General features: G+C 50.2%; 2 protein-coding genes across 2 annotated transcripts; both read left to right on the top strand.

Annotated features, from left to right (window-relative positions):
- Positions 1 to 5,112: 5,112 nt before the first annotated feature.
- P170DRAFT_368194 (uncharacterized protein) lies at positions 5,113 to 6,312 on the top strand (the record flags this gene model as incomplete). Its single annotated transcript, XM_024844846.1, has 1 exon — positions 5,113 to 6,312. One exon carries the CDS (start codon positions 5,113 to 5,115, stop codon positions 6,310 to 6,312), a length of 1,200 nt encoding a protein of 399 aa, XP_024699626.1.
- A 2,310-nt stretch (positions 6,313 to 8,622) lies between these two features.
- Positions 8,623 to 9,826, top strand: P170DRAFT_468033 (PhzF family phenazine biosynthesis protein). Its single transcript, XM_024852523.1, has one exon. It carries the CDS (start codon positions 8,695 to 8,697, stop codon positions 9,787 to 9,789), a length of 1,095 nt encoding a protein of 364 aa, XP_024699625.1. The 5' UTR covers positions 8,623 to 8,694; the 3' UTR covers positions 9,790 to 9,826.
- Positions 9,827 to 11,987: the final 2,161 nt, after the last annotated feature.

The following is an 11,987-nucleotide window of genomic DNA, read 5'->3' as shown; positions in this document are numbered from 1 at the left end:
GTCCTTGTGCTTTGGGTAGGGGGTTCTGCTGGATATTCGCTTGGATTTCTCTGTGATTCTGGTTATTCCAGTGGACGATTTAGTGTTGAGAAATGGGATCAAATGACTGGTATATACTACTAACATCTAGATATAATCTTTAGAGCCAACATATCTCTAGATGAGAATTCAAAAACGCCTTCTATCTACCCCCTCTCTCAATAGCCATCCTACATCCGATAAAATCCACCTTCTCCAATTCAACATAAACGGAAAAAGGAATTTCAATCGAAAATAAACTGGAGCCATAAAGACCAATACTCGAAAGGTCCTCAACAGGAACATATCCACACCGACATCCACTCAATGGCATGATACTTCTTTCTCACAAGACCTTCCATGCCTGAAGTCATGTCCAAAAAGCCACCACACGACAGAGGAATTGGCAAAGTCCCACCCAGCAGCATCGAAGGATCCGATCATCAGAGGAAAGAGCCAGATGACCTCACCGACTCACTCCTAGGCCGATGCCCAACATCTCCGTACTGACCCCATAATTAACACAACCCCAAGATGTGGATCCAGACTCACGGTCTAGTGTCTACTTCGTACTAGGAGGACGGAGTTTCCGTAGAACAATGCAATGCCATGCCCGTCAGTGGCTGTCAATCGTCAAGCGCAACGTCCCACTCCCCACTGTGAAATACTGAAAACCTCCGGTGCGTCTTGTTTCCTGAGAAACAAGGCCATGATCCATCGATCGCTCCGAGCAACGCGAGGGGTCAATCTCCTCGTCATCCATACCCACATCTACGGAGTATCCGCCATTCCATCGAGAGTGGAGAGAGAATTCTCCGTGCGATCCCACCAGTGCCACGGACTCCGTCGAAACTAGTATTCAACCCCACAGTCTGTTTCCAAGTAGTCGCCTAGGAGTACGAGAGTCGAATCCACGACCAGCTGGCACTCATCACGCAATTCTTATCATGATCGAAGCATCAAAATCCAGCCAAAGTCCCGTACTTCGCGCTCACCACACATCCATGTAGCACGGAGTATGTACACCTACAACTCCGCACATACATCAGGGCCGGAAATTCCACCCACGAGTCGAACCAGTCCGCGTCAACGACTGGCAGGCTAAGTAGCGCGGGCTTTTGAAAATGCCAGCATGTTCCCTCGTTGGCGCGAGGGACATGCATGGGGCTAGTGTAACGGGGCCATTTAGGCAGTTCAAACGGGCCTGAAGGGCGGGCGAGCGCCAATCACATTCCCGACTACTCGTATACTTTCTATGCCTAGCGCACCTAGTGGATGGTTGATTGATGGATTGATTGATTGCTGATTGCCAGAGTGTCACTGACCACTGTCTGTCTCTGCCAGTGCCAGTGCCAGGGCCGGGGAACAGGACCAACTACGGTACGACTACGGAGTAAGCTGCATGGGTCCTATTGATAAACATGCATATCTGGAAAAAGTCCGACAGTGGGTTTGGTTTGATTCCGTTCGGAGTGGGGATTGGATGAGGGGCAGACGCTGCGTCAGACCGATGGAGGGGTGTGATTGATGATTGATGAGGGCTGAGGGCTGATAAATGTCTTGGGTCAGCACCGCACGGCGCAGTGGTGCGTCCGTCCGCAGATCTTGCCGGCCGGGAGGACGAAGTAAGCGTTGCTCGTTATTGCTCCGATGGAGTCAGAGCAGGGCAGATTCAGGGGGACGTTGCCCATAAGCGTTGCATGCCCTCAGCTGACTGTGTTTTGCAAGGAATGCAAAGAGGGCAAAGAGCGCAGGCTGTACGACAAGATGAGGGGTAGCAGCCTAAGGCAGCCCTTCCAGTCGCGGAAGACGGAAGGCTGCAGGCACTCGCTGGAGTGACAACTTGGAACTGGTTTGCCCGCAGTCTCTCCGGTAGTTACGCAGTAGTGCTGCGGTTTTCTCCGCTCCGTCGTAAGGGCGGCGTAACTCTGTCTTTAGTTTCTTCTATTTTCTTTTATTCTATTTCCGTTTACTCATATTTTATCGCAAATCCTTCGGCAAATCAATGCAACCGCGCAATCCTTTCAGCTGCTGACGCCGCCCTTAATTTTAGGGCTCAGGGCAAGGGCACCAGTCACGCGCACATTCCCCCTTCGCTTCTTCCATTCTTTTTCTTGGGGCATTCGGTCGCGTATCATCAGGGCCAAATATGTGTTCGTTTATTTTCCAGCCATTCCAACCGACGCGATCGGCATGCGGCTGGCGACAGCTCAGGAATCCAAGCCCCTCTGGAAATAGAAAACCAAGGCAAAAATCACCCACGTCGAATCAGACGACTCAGGGCTGAAGTATGCTATGCCGTCAGGTAGGTAGGTAGGTACCTGCTGGTACGGCCTGTGTACGCGTAAAAACCAGGTCAGGGTAAGTACCGTACGGTACCCATCCCCAGCTCGGTATCAAATTGGGATGCTCGCGGATGCAAAACAACAACAATCAGATGCCAGTCTAGATCGTTTCCCCAGCAAGGGATGATGAAAACTCTGCCGGTGGGACCTCCACGGTGGAGCTTCGGTTTGACTTTGATTTAGCTAGCGTCCTTTGGCGCGCACGGCGAAGACGGGCCTGGGAGGTCTGGGGGTCTTAGACCAATCCGCACCAGTACTTTTTGATTTTGGATCATTGCGGTCGTGATTGGCATAATGGGTCCATGGCTCTGGCGCTTGATATCATCACTCGTCCGTCAATTCTCGCTGGAATGACTCCGAACGGTGGAATTATTAATATTGCGACGGCGCTGAACGCCATGTGCGACGTCGCCGAGTTTCTTTGGAAATCGGTTTGAAGGTTTACGTAGTAGGCGGGAAATAAAGATACGGAGTAAAATGAACTGGAAAAAAAGAAATACCAATAATGAAAAAAAAAAAGTCTGCCTATTGACCAGTCAGGGGCTTTTACTGCCTAGATTGTGCCCCGAGTGTGTGATATTGTCACCGAAATCTGAGCCCTCAATCTTGAGGGCTTTGAGGCTGTCCTCTCATTTCCTTTGCGTTCCCAATTTTCCATTTGATCGAGTCGACCGAATCTTTCTACGGTCTGCGAGTGTGCGTTTTCCATTACCGCTTCTGGGAAATAGTGCATCGCGGCGCTGCTCCATCGGCGATATCTCTCATGTATGTCAAGTCCAATCAACCAAACGATCGGAACCGGTTTTTCTGGCCGCATCAATAATGTTCTGTTTGCCCATTTTAATTTCTTCGGTCCCCATTTTCCCAGGATCCGCCGTTAACTCACTAAATTGCGGTCTGTCCAACGAGGGCCCCATCGGCGTTGCCCAGAGGGTGTGGTTGCTGCCCAGCAAGATGCGCGGCGGTAAAGCCCATCCGACCAACTGTTGCCCAACAACCAGGCTTTCTAGTTGATGACATCCGCCAGAAGTGTTATGCCATTTGCCATATGGCTCCACGGGGAGCACGAAAAAAAAAGTGGACGATGAGCTTGTTTACTGGCTTCCGTGTTAGAACCATGGAATTTCTGCGGGTTCATCCGAATCGAGTCCATGGGACCGGCCCTTTCTTTCCCTGGCTGGTTTTTGTATACCCTCACGCGACGCAAGTAGTTCCTGTTTCAGGCTTCGCCACTGCAGACTCAACATTGACTCAACACCACGGGCGGGATTTTTTTTAATTTTATCCCTTACTTAGTCACAAACGTGGCCAAACAAAGGTCTGACTCATCGATCGCCTGTGCCCTGTGCCTTGTCCCTTTTGCCTTTCATATCCCGAATCGGCCGCGCCTGTCCACCTTGTCCGTATGTATGTCCAGCTGGTTGGTGCCTGTTTGAAGACGATACGACACTCCGGAGGGGACGTAGAATCCCCCCGGCGAATCTCCATCTTCGGAAGCGGACACTGCATCCGGTGAAGACCCTGGTGTAGGGGCACCGGGCCAATAGAGCCCAGAGGGAGCCTTATCGCGATCCGTGGAGAGTGGTTGCGCCATGGGATTTTCCCCCGACGGACGGTAGGGACATGTTGAGACCCGTTACTGGATTTGTCGACTGGGAGATGCCATCAGTGTCAGAAGAGGAGTGAGCTGTAGGAGTCAGTTGATACTCTCAGGATGGGAGGATTCCAGCGTCGGCCCAACAGGCGCTTAGCAAGGAGGACTGAGACGAGTTGGTTTTTCTTTTTCTTTTTCTTTTTTTCATCCTAATTTCCTGCTCTGCTGCCTAGGTATATATGGCGTAGACGGTGGCACAGCTGTGTCCGCGTAGAGTAAGGCGGCGTCATCATGACTCTTCGTTTCGTATCTGATCGGGAGTCATCTCGCACTCCATGATCCATAATATCCAGGATCGTATAATATCGTATCATGCGAATAATCAATATTCGCTGATTACTCCGTGCGATGCATCCAGATTGGCTGCGCGTTGGGCTTTCAGGCGAGCGAGACGGCGTAATTACTAGACCGAACGGCGTACCAACCGAGAAAAATACGCCCCCACACACTGGCGTCCCGTGGCCTTCCAATCTTCCAATCTTACAAAACCAACGCCTGCTCGCCTCCTCTTTCCTCCCTTCCACTTTCTCCCATTTTTCCACCTCTTCTCTCTCCCTCCGTTTGGGGTGTTATCCAACCAGTCGCATCCTTTCCTGGTGACATCTGGAAACCCCGGTAGATCGACTTCGATCTGCCCAGGAACCGGTTGGAAGAGATCCCAACCGTCTAGTGGATTCGGGGGATTTCCAAGGTTCCCTTTTCGCTACCTGCGAATCGCCTCCCGCATAGCCGCTTTGCTTACCAACGCGCCCTCGGTCGACCGAACGACGTTCAAATGCACTTCCAGTACATACGCCTCTGTCCCTCCTCTCCCCTAGAAACCGTTCCGCGGTGACGGTCCTCTCTTCCTCTGATTTCTCCTATCACCATCCCGATTTCGTTGTCCTTTGCATCGGCGTCGATCGGCTTGTTCTGAACGATATCCTGTATAATATATCTGGGTTGTTGCCTTTTTCTTTTTTATATCTCTTCCGTTTTTATAGCATTTGTTTTGCGCAGCTTTGGGAGTTTACCCATAAAAAGTTCTCGACTTCGTTACCTTGCGATCTCTTTGCCAGCAGCGTTACTTTCGATTCTTATGCTCGCCTTGCGATAATGTATCATTATACCAGTCCACCTCCCGGGTGGTCTTTCGACTACATGACCTCTCCTCCGACTTCTCCCCATTACGCCTACTACGCCACCCAGTTCGCCAGTCCCTACGGTTCTCCTCGCGGCCCGTCGAAGCGCCACAATCGCAAAGCCAGCTACGCCGGTCCCAAAGATACGGGAGGGTGGCATCCGGGATATGGTCCTACAAGTTTCTACGAGGCGATGCCCGAATATGGCACCCCGCCACGCAAGCACGATCCTGTAAGTGCTTCTTTTGGTGGCTATCATCGTCGTCGTAGCACCATGTCCGGTGCCCCGGCAGATCCCTGGGATAACGCTGGTCCTTTCCCGTCCCCGTCGCCCTCGTCGCGAAGGAAATCCGTCTACGTGGATGTGGTTGACGATGTATTCGAGGATGCGCCGCGATACGTTTTCCGCGAGGATCCAGCCAGCAAACCTCGACGTTATCCGTCTACGACTCAGCGCAAGCCAAAGCCACCCACTGATCAATATTTCTACTATAACCAGGTCCCTCCTTCTTACGATGACGCCGACTCGCCCAAGCGGTCTCGTGCGCGCCGTCAGTCTACGTCTACGCGGACCCCGTCCAAACCCAAGCCTACCCCGCCGTCCAGCAAACCGACCCCCAAGGCAACTGAAGAGGACGCCGTTCGAGCGGGCATCCCTCCGGGTTATTCGATCAAGAACTGGGACCCCACCGAAATGCCGATTGTTCTCCTGGGAAGCGTCTTCGATGCGAGCTCGCTGGGCAAGTGGATCTACGACTGGACGGTTTTCCACCACGGCGCTTCGACTCCGATGGCGGACGTGGCGGGTGATTTGTGGTTGCTGCTGATCAAGCTGGCGGGCAAGGTGAAGCGCGCCGATGAGTGTCTGGATCGCATCCGCAGTCCGGAAGCGCAGGAAGTCGTTGAGGACTTTCTGGAGAGTGGTGAGCGACTGTGGAGCCGCTTTAAGAAGTTGCTTAGAACTTGCGAACAGTTTATGTGGAAAGCCGCGAAACGTGAAGGCGGCAAGTCCGTGTCGATGGGCCGCAATGCCGGATGTGAATTTGTCGAATCGATTTTCGGACGCGACCGCGAATTGGAGAACACGGAGAAGTTGATGAACAGCATCCGGTTATGGAACATGCGCTTTGACGCCAACTGCGAGGATATACTCCGACGACCGACTGCGATATAGATAATTCCGATGTCCTACAGTGGAAGTTTAGAGGGATTTGGAATTCTGACCAAAGATCCAGTTCACATTCTGAGAACTCATTTCATTTGAACGACGGGCCGAGGTCCGACGACCGAGGACCCGTCCGATTTTACACCGTTTCGATTCTTCGATGCATTTTCGACCTTGCATTTGAGCGCGTTTGGTTTGGCTATTCTGGCTGGATTTGCTCGTTTGCGTTTTGATCATCTCGGCGACATGGACCGCTATCAGCGCGGACTTTTGATTTCGCTTGAGCTTTATATTTCCTTTGTTCTTTCTTTTGTCTGCAACCTTTATCCTTCTTGGGACGGGGAATTTCGCTTTCTTGCCAGGCGCTTGCTCTTTTGGGAGTTTGCTTTTCTTACTGCAAGTCTTGAGCCCTTTGTCTATGGCTTTCTGTCTTTCATGATACCATTCTGCGAACGCATTTAATTGTTTGACGTCTCGGGCTCGGTTGGTTTCATTCATTCTTTTAATATTTAATGTTTCGCGCTTTGCGAGGAGACAGCGTATATAGACCACCTACTACCATCGTCCCTAGACAGTTCAATTTAGACTTTATTTCTATCTACACCACACAGTAATGAATATTCTGATCTTCCAGCCTGATCGATCATTTATACCTTCATCGGCTACCACCGGCACGAAACCGTAGTACTGTCCTCCGTAACCTGAATATGTGATCGATCCCTCGAACCTATCAAACCCCACCCATCAGCATACATTGTAAATCCTTACCCCATGCGTCCCTAGCTCTCTGCACCTCGTGCAGTAGACCCGGTTGACTCCTCACTTCGGACGCGCCTTGGCCCATGTAGTTAGTTACTGGTTACTGGTTACACTCCAGCGGCAAGATTCCAGAACCCCGCTCGCTCACTCGCTGCCTTCGGATGCATGATGCAATATATCTGCCGCCGCGTCGTACATATGTATGTATGTACTTGAGAAAATGTACATGTAGGTTCGTGCGTATGCCATGCTGGCGGGGCTGTGTGTCGGTAGCACGTGCAGTGCTGCATGTGTATGCTGTGGTGTGGTTGGGGGTAGTGTTTTGTAGGGGTAGGTATATGTACATAGGTTCTTGGTTTACAATGTAGATACTTGAGGAGGAGAAGAGGGAGAAGAGGGGAGGAGGCGGTGCTAACTAGTTAGGGTCGTTACCTAGTCTTACTCCCCTGCCCTACCTAGCTGAAGACGACTAGCAGAACCAGTATCTGTAGAAAAGTATCCCCCCTCCTCTCCTCAGTAGCAGGTAAGTCACAGTACACTTGGCGCTTGTAGAGTACATACATGTACAACCTGGTCTTCATGGGGTGGCCTTAGATGGAAGGTGGGTGGGTTCTGCGGGGTTACCCTACCCTACCCTGCCTTACCCTGTGTCTGCCGCCGTTCTATGCAGGTATGTGATGTGATGTGATGTGTTTGGTAGGGTAGGGTGTGGTGGGTGGCCACGTGGGTGATTATGTTATGCTGCGTTATGAGGGAGGGATCTACGTTAGGCTGTAGGGTAGAGATACCTATGATATGCAGATTAGGTAGGGTGGTTTGGGTGAGATTCTGGTGGTTGGGTATGGCTATTTGAGTGTTTGGGTTCATGGGTGAGGTGTAGATGTTCAGAAGCAGAGGAGTATGTGTAGTAGAGGTGGATGGATGGAGGTGGTTCTATGTAAGCATGTGTACAAAGTCAAACAGGGCAAGTTCCAGGTTAGGATTTTGAATTAAGTTTATTCTGAGTTTGAAGACACGATTATGTCTACCTAATTTGCGAAGCCTAAATCCCATCTGAATAGACGTTATGGACTTTATTTTAGGGTACATTGGACCGGGCCTACAACTGAAGAATACGTAGGTAGAAGACTTTGGCTGTTTTCTGCCCCTTTTATGCAGTGCATCCAGTACGTTTTGCAAGGTTTTATAGTGTAAAGAATAGGTTATAGCACTTTATAAGGTCTAAGCGGTTGCTGCTGGGCAGTTGACACGAACTATCATGCTACGCTATTAATTTAAAATCAAAGGTATCATTCCGCGAGCATCCTGGCTATCTTACGTTCTCTCTGTACTTTATTTTTCTAGTATCATGATATACAAAATTCAGTTCTAGCCTGATCCGAGCCTCAAAACGGGCACTGGCTCGCAGGGCCAAGACAAAATACGAGGCTCTACATTAACCTCCCCTTGTAGGGCTAGCACTGAATACGAGATGCCTGATTTGTAACTCAGATCAGCGATTCTCTTCTAGAATCGTATTTATAAGATCAATTACATTACTAGCTAACCAGCACACAAAGCTACCGAACTAATTTCCACCTCATCTCATCTCATCCATCTCCATCTCCAATATACGCCACCATCACCACCGAGATGCCCATCCCTTACTTCATCGTCGACGTTTTCACATCCACCCCCTACAAAGGGAACCCCCTAGCCGTAGTCCCAGCTCTCGACACCCCTCTCTCCACCACTGAAATGAAGATCCTCGCTCGCCAATTCAACCTCTCAGAAACAACCTTCATCTGCCCCCCGACAGTCTCCAACGCCACCTATCGTCTGCGATCTTTCCTTCCAAATGGCGAGGAGGTCTTCGGCGCAGGACACAATGCCCTCGGGGCTTGGTGGTATATCGCTCGCTCGGGGCTATTAGGGGGCGATGCGGACGGCCAGACGGGTGTTTATCATCAGCAGTTAGGAGATGACCTTTTCCCAGTTGAGATTGTAGCTTCGGGATCTCAGATTTCCGAGGACCTGGAGATCGATGCCAGTATGAAGAATGCAGGGAAGAAAATCGAAATCTCAATGCGTCAAGCTAAACCGCAATTCTTAGCTCGACATCCTGACCCCGCTGCCCTCAGTGCCGCGCTGGGTCTTGACCCGTCAGAGATCGGATTCCATGCTCCTGGTGCGGAGTCTCCTTCTGGCTCTGGCTCTGGACCTTTCGTCTGCGAAGCCCGCGTCGTAGCGACCTCTCCGGCTCGCCATCTTCTTGTCCCGGTGCGCGACGTTCATGTTCTTCGCCGCGTGCGGTTCTCAAGTGAGGCGGTGGCGACGGAGCTGGAGAAGACGCAGAGTTATAATAGTGGTGTTTATGTATTTGCGCCACTTCTTACTTCTGCCTCTGTGGATAAAGATGAGAAGAACGAGTCGGATGTTGTGCCGCGCTTCCAGGCTCGGTTTTTCAGTCCAGGTATGGGCGTCGAGGATCCGGCGACGGGGTCGGCTGCGGGGCCGTTGGGGGTGTATGTCTGGGAGAATGGAGTGGTTAGTTCAGGGTATAGCAGGGAGCATGGAAAGGAGATACATGTTGAAATTGTGCAAGGACGGCAGAGAGGGAGAGAGAGTGTTATTAGGGTTGGATTGGAGTTGGAGGAGAGGGGGGCGGTTGGGGTGGTCATTCGAGGGACCGGGGCTTTGGTCGCGAAAGGGGAGATGGTTGTTCCTGGCGAGGAGATTGAGTTTTGATATATTTCTTGCTGGTTATGTGTATAGTTATGTGTAGTGGATTGAATTATTAAATTGTCATCTTCGTAATTCACATAAAGAAGAATAAAGCATACAAGGTTTAAAAGGTCATTGAGACGACACTAACAATCTTTATTTTATTTTCTAGTGTCTCGACACTTGTTCAAAGAATAGATATCTGAGCCATAGAGGGGCAAAGGCATACACACAGCCGTTTGGGAAGATCTAGATGCTCATGGCATGTTTTAGTAGGGCGAGCAAAAGTTGAAACATAGAGCTCTACTCTACCGATCTAAAGTTTGCTTCGAAGCAGGAAAGCTATGGGAAAGGGACAGTATCTGTCTGATGTGAAGCTCTAATTCAATGGATGCTGCCTTCATATGAACAAATTAGACAAATGCCCCCTGAGTATGTTAACAGGAAAACTAAAATATCCTAACGTTCGATTCTCAGGGTCCTCCACGTGGGTATCCAAGAAATAATTGGAATCCGCATATGGTTATTAGGCCAGCACCCGTTCTTTTCCTGTTCGTCGGATTTTCCCGATAATGTTTATTCCTGGCGCTATGGTCTAGTGCTTATTTCAGCTGAAAGGTGTTCGACATCAACTCTCGAAGCTCAGAAGCAGTAGAACATAGGCTGAATGAACCCAATATATCTATTATATCGCCATCTCCTTTTCAAATCTTGAAGTAGCACATTTTCTCCCCTCTTTGAATACTATTTGAAAATTCCAAGGATATATTCCAAAAACCCAAGTTTCTCACCATACCTTCAAGACCTTTCCATATTTTAAACGGAGTAAAACAACGCACGGCTAGCGGGGTGACTTTGATAGGGCAGCGATGATGCCATCATGAGGGTCTGATCGTATTCCTTTCGAGAAGCCCGACGGAAATGCAACGCTAATCAAACAGGAAAAAGCAAAGAAAAACCTTAATTTCGCCTTTTGGAGCTAAAATTGCCCCATCGCCGTCCCTCACGATCAAGACTTTTGGCGTGGCTTGCTTCGACTTCAAGCATCCTGGTGGCGCAATCGCCCTGGTGTCTTTACAAACCCCCCTTTTACTACTTGTGGGATGGATGGCCATGTTGGCGTAACGTGATGCCTAGGCACGTTGCATTGACTGAGGCCTTGCTGATGGGCCAACAGCCAAGATACCGCCCAAGAGGTCTAGATTGGAGGGAAGTACCGTTCACTGGTTATTATCCGCAAAGGTGGTCCCTCGTTCTCAAGCGGAACAGCCCGGGCTGTCAAGCGGACGGTGGCAGATTTGACAGTCTGCCAACCTTCGGGTAAAGATTGGGAGGGCAGGAAGAAATTCCCGAACTTCCTGCCATCGCTGCCTAAACCATGTAACCTTGCTTATCTGGCCAAAAATATCTCACTTAGAAAATGGATTCAATATGCGTGGTTCATTGTGGCAACGTTAGGGTACCAAGACGGGCTTGGAATGCTTGATCCCAGCCAAGATAGTTGGCCCCTCGACTTACTCCAGCCAGCCTTCGCACATGCTGTAGTAATTGGGTGATTGTATGGGAGATATCTGGGAGATTAAAGCAATGCTTTATCTGTTCAAATTCTCCGTAAGTAGACCGAAGATCCTAATCAGTAGGCGCAGATGCAATTAAGTCGACGCATGGGGCACCACTTCCACTCAATTTTCCAACCTTTTCCCAGCCCACCGATAGCCAGGCCTTAGTTTCTAGCTCGTTTCTTTGTCTACTCCTTAGTTATCCCACGGAGCGTTGAGATAAAGTGTTGAGACGCATCGGGCAGTCGTTAGGGCTTGGGGCGGGGATTAGTCATTTGTTTGTGTAACTTCTTTTGTCTCTCTTTCTTCTCTTCTTTCCCTTCTCTCCATCAATTTACCGCTTTACCATCGTCATGTCGCGGGCAAATATCCTCGTTCTGGATCGATTGCCTAGTGGGTGGCATTCACCGGGCAAACTCTCCCACGTTCGCTTTGAATCGGTCGCCTTAGCGTCCATTGCCACAGGTTCATCCACCTCAAATAGATTAAATGCGAAAACACCATCCACGAAGGATTCAAGGAATACATCGGAGTGAAGCACCGCGAAGACGCAATCGTGCTAGGCTCAATTTAATATGCTGTTAGGTAAAGCAAATCGCGCAGAGCGAAGGATTGGGGAAAGCCTGGATCGCGTGATAGCAGACTATGATGAGGCCAATCGCT

This window comes from Aspergillus steynii (assembly GCF_002849105.1).
Source record: "Aspergillus steynii IBT 23096 chromosome Unknown P170scaffold_9, whole genome shotgun sequence".
Lineage (NCBI taxonomy): Eukaryota > Fungi > Ascomycota > Eurotiomycetes > Eurotiales > Aspergillaceae > Aspergillus > Aspergillus steynii.
This window is presented reverse-complemented; position numbering and strand designations above follow the sequence as displayed.

Bases quoted from the DNA above. Each gene is read 5' to 3' on its own strand.
- P170DRAFT_468033 (XM_024852523.1), top strand. From the start codon at position 8,695: ATGCCCATCCCTTACTTCATCGTCGACGTTTTCACATCCACCCCCTAC.